At 42.9% G+C, this 4,906-nt stretch overlaps 1 protein-coding gene across 1 annotated transcript in view; it reads right to left on the bottom strand.

Moving 5' to 3' along the window:
- The window catches only part of GMPS (guanine monophosphate synthase), a gene marked incomplete at its 5' end in the record, with an annotated part of 50,588 nt that overhangs the window by 7,504 nt on the left and 38,178 nt on the right, over positions 1-4,906 (bottom strand). The window contains one exon of the mRNA XM_019532509.1: positions 3,647-3,762. Within this exon, the coding sequence (XP_019388054.1) occupies positions 3,647-3,762 (116 nt within the window). The remainder of the gene's footprint in view (positions 1-3,646; positions 3,763-4,906) is intronic.

Here is a 4,906-nt window from a genome sequence, read left to right as displayed (position 1 = left end):
GATACAAAACTGTCCCCACTCTGACAGTGAGGCATCTAACATAACTTTACTATTACTTATATATGATAACACATATACATATGTATTTCTAATTCTTACTTCTATTGGTTATTAGTTAACTTATCTATATTATAATATCAGGTGATACGCTCTGTATTATAATTTTTACGCTGCTTATGTTAATTCTTAGTGACCTTTATGTTAATTCTTAATGACCTTTATGTTTCTTATGTTAATTCTTAATATCTAAATACATTATTCATCTATATGTTTTGCTGTCTTTAGCAGGATTAAAAGGTCAATGCTTACATAATATGCGGTTATTATTCGTCATTGCGGTTTAGCCATGAGGTTTCCTGTTTTAACAATATAAGCTGCTTGCTTGCAATTTTTATCATTGTCAGCATTTTTATCTAAGGGTCAGAAGGTGATTACCTGAATGTCAATCGCTAACGCCTCAACCTCCTTGAAGCATTCTGGGAGTTTTAGTGCATTGTTCTTAATGCTAGGCCTTGCTTAGCACAAGCACTCTCTCGCAGACAACAATGTGAGACATGGCAGAGCTTTAGAGTGGGTCTCAGAGCTGCTCTAATTAAAGCACTGGAACATGTGTAGAAGTGCCCTAAAAGGTGCAAGTAAAACACTTACCATTTTAGGAAGTGTTAGAAACAAGTTTACATAGGTCCTTCTAATGTGCCTTTTTTCTTCCCCCACTTGCATGTAATGAGACCACATAATAGTGTTTCACAATTTTTCATAGTATCCACTGCCTCTCAGTGCCCTGCCTCATGTGTTATTATTTTTTCTCCTCCCCATTACTCTGTATGTGGCACTTCACTGCACACTAGTCGAGACAAAAAAAAAACAAAAACAAAAAAAACAACAAAAACTTATGGGCATTTTTAAACATGCAGGCACTGCAGTGCTGGGTGCTTTGAAAAGTGCCTGGTGCCGCAATGCCTACAGTTGTATAAGTGTTGAAATGCAAGTCAGCGCTGAGAAAATTTCGGTGGCGTGCTTTTGAACTAAATCCCCTCAGAGGTGCTTTAGTTCAAAAGTGCACCACCACCATTTTCTGCATGCTGATGCTTATTTTGCTGCTTATACAATTATATGCAGTTTGGCACATTTCGCATGTGAAGCAGATGCGACTTGAGTCTGCTCTGAAGCAGCAAATCTCTGGCGCATCGCAGGAAAAAGAAGTTTGTGTATAAATCCCCAATAAGCCTCATTACAGCTCTCATTACTAAAATACTGCAATATCCCTGTGAGGTGAAGGTGTGGCAGTATGCCCATTTTCCAGATGGGGATACAGAAACAGATTAGAATAAAAATTTTCCCCACTAATTTTGTTGCTCAATTTGAGATCCTTAGATCCAGATTTTTCAAATCACTTTGGATGTTCCAAACACACCTCAGTTAAAGATGGGAGTATCCAGAATTTCAAGTCTCGCTATAGCATCTCAAGCACTGCAGCACTCGGAAAGCCAGGAACAATTAGTAAACGCTCAGAAGTTTGGTTTAAGTGACCTGCCTGCCAGACATCTCACATGAACTCTTCAGCCAGGCAGGAACAGAATCCAGTTCTCCAAGGTAAGACCTAACTGCCTTAACCGTGACACCAGTGTTTATTTTCTTTCAGTCACCCTACATACCCTTCCACTTACACAGCAAATAAGACCGTGTTTCTCTAGACCAATGGTTATCAACCTATTTGCCATAGTGGGCTACACTTTCAGGTCTCAATGTGTTATGTGGGCCACATCCCACAGCTGAGGGGGCCCCCAGCTGCCACAGGACCAGGGCCAAGGTTTGCAGCCCCCTACCTGCCCCCTCCAGCTGCTGCCCACAAAAGGTAGTGGTTGCTGCAGCTGGAGCAGAGCAGAAAGCTCAGCTCCACCCTACCATGGGCGGCATGGCCAAAGCAAAGTCCATGGAGTGGGGGCAAATGCAGGCTGCCTGCAGTAGGCTCAGGGCTCCCCACTCTGCTGATTTCCCCTGGGGGCTTCTGCAGCCCAGTGGGCAGGAATAAAAAGTTAGATGCTGGTGGGTGGGGAGGCCTGGTGCCTCTGCCAGGAGCCCCATGCTGGCCACACTGCCATGGCAAGGCACCCCCTGCCCACCCAGCAGCAGTAGTAGTGCAGTTGTGCCCCCCACTACTGCCATGTGGGCAGAGGGCACCAATCCTCCCTGCCCTGCTTCGTTGTGGAGGCCCCCGGGAACAGCGCACCAGGGCAAAGAGAGCCCTGAACCTGCAACGGGCAGCCTGCATCCGCCCTGACCCCATGCACAAATCTGGGGGGCATGTGTCCCCCAAGCCTCCCTTCCTAGGAGTGCATGCAGCAGCAGGAAACTGCTTCTTCCCATCTCCCGCCAGATGAGCCTCCTGTGGCTCCCACTTCCCGACCTGCCCTATGGCTGCACATTCCTGCCCTGGCCCTCATGCACCATCCCAGCTGGGCAGCACCTCTAGCCCTACTCTATTCCTTCACTGTGGGGGCCTCAATCCCTGCCCTCCTCACACCTAAACTTACCTGAAGGGTAAGTGGCTGCCACATTTCCCACATTTTTCTTCCTGACTAATGAACTGCACGTGGCATTTTTTTTTTTTTTTTTTTTAAACAGGAGATTATATGGGCTGCAGCAACGTGCTGATAGGGCTGCATGCAGCCCACAGTTTGAGAACCACTGCTCTAGATAAACTCTATTACTGGTTCTTGAACTCAGTTCAGTTCTACTACTGAAAACTCCGATTCTTTTCCTTAACAGCAAAAAAGTATCCACAACAAAATAGTGCGTAACCAAATCAATAGATTTCATATTTCACAAGGGAACCGAATGAAGTTTTTACCACAAAGTGAAAGCAGTCTTAAAAATGAAGTGTCAGGCAACCAAGACTCATCTGCCAGGAGGGATTTACTTAGAAAATGTTAACACTGATTACTATATTGCATAGCCTAAGGAACCCAAAAACATTTGTTTCAAGTCAAACTGTCAACAATTAGCCGGAATAGCAAGAACTGCTATGCTCCCTTCTACAGATTTTCATAAATAATATGCCCCTAGAACTTTCTGCTAAACTAATACGTAGAGGGAATTCAATAGTTTCACAAGGTACAGGTGAAATGGCTTCAAACATCCAGAAGGCTAGCAACATTTCTATGCTTAAACAGACACTTTCCAATAGGTGAGATTAGTATGTAGGACTGGCCCCTCACTGTTCCCACTGAAATAAATGAGTTCTATCAGTTTTCCCACAATGTTCTTATTAAGCCGACATGGCCTTTCTAAATCCCAAACCAGTGTATCTATGGATCTTTTGGGATACTGTGCAAGACAAGAGACCATCCAGAAGGATGAGATCTTGGACACATTAAATTATACAAGCTTTCATAACAGATAGGAGCAATGAGAGGAGAGAAGGAGGAAGGACAGATGGGTTTACTGATGAATTTAGCTATTCAAAGATGCATAAAGTTATGTATATATTAAAAATACACTGCAATTACATTTAAAAGAAAATTATGCTTCGTATTTTCAGTTCTCAGCTGCTAAAAGTTTAGTCTAATTTTTTACCTTTTTTTACCTAAAAAATTAGTAAACAGATTGCAAAAAACAGCAATGAGACTGAACTAGGAATATATACCTGTTTATGTTGTGGCACATGCGCGGTATGAGCCTGGCGAGGAACATCAGAGATTCCCAGTGTGGAGCATCCTTACTGGAGATCCCACATACATAACTGTATGAGCGACAGTCACCCTAGAAGGTAATAAAATTGAACAACTGAAAGTTTAATAAAAGCTTGCAAAACAGAGGCCTAAATTTCAGTCAATGTCCAATTGACAGATGGATACTGCTGAAGTCAACATGACAACATGCATGTTGCTTAAGACAGAACATGATCCTGGATCTACAAAGTGCTATTTTTAATAACCTGGATATCAAAAGGGCTATAGAAGAGCCATTTTAAATAATCAGATTCAAACTCTCTTACTCCAAAGAGAATATGAAGGGCATTTCAGCCTCATCTTTTAAGGTTGTTGTCCATTTAAAAGTTGGATACATAACATTTTCATTTTTCAAAATAATTTGTTGATACTAAAAAACCAAACATCTTAAAAATGTAACCACTGCGAATATTCCAAAGTCATTAATTTAGTAACTGGTCAAGTTTGCTGATTATAAACAGTTAAACTACAGAACATCAGGCTGTGCACACCTTCTCCCATCATTAACATTCATTAAAATCTTTCTAAACAATGATGTAACAGTAAAAACAATCAAAGAATAGAGGCATTTATGAACCAAAAGGGTATCCTTGTTGCAAAGAAGGCTAATAGTATTCTGGGCTGCATTCATAGGAGTAGAGGACTGGAAAAGGGCCAATGTGGTTTCTATTTTCAAAAAAGGGAAGAAGGACGACCCAGGAACCTATAGGCCAGTTAGTCTTATCTCAATCCTGGGTAAGCTTTTTGAGCAAATTATCCTGGCACATGTCCATGAGGGTCCAAGCAGGGGAGGTTATGGGCTCAGAGGCAGGTCCTAGAAGGCCAGCAGGTTGGTCTTACACGACCAGGTCACAAAATCCTTAGACGCAGGGGTAGCAGTGGACGTAGTCTTTCTGGACTTTCGGAAGGCCTTCAACATTGTCTCTCAGCCCATTCTCATTAAAAGACTAGGGGACTGTGACGTCAATACCTACACAGTCAAATGGGTCGCCAACTGGCTGGAGGGCTGCACCCAGAGAGTGGTGGTGGATGGGTCATTTTTTACTTGGAGGGATGCGGGCAGTGGGTTCTGCAGGGCTTGGTGCTTGGGCCCGCACTGTTCAACATCTTCATCAGTGACTTGGACGAGGGGGTAAATAGCACCCTGTTCAAATTTGCAGATGACACTAAGATGT

Source organism: Crocodylus porosus, unplaced genomic scaffold (assembly GCF_001723895.1).
Source record: "Crocodylus porosus isolate Cpor-Errol unplaced genomic scaffold, CroPor_comp1, whole genome shotgun sequence".
Taxonomy (NCBI): Eukaryota; Metazoa; Chordata; order Crocodylia; family Crocodylidae; genus Crocodylus; species Crocodylus porosus.
This window is presented reverse-complemented; position numbering and strand designations above follow the sequence as displayed.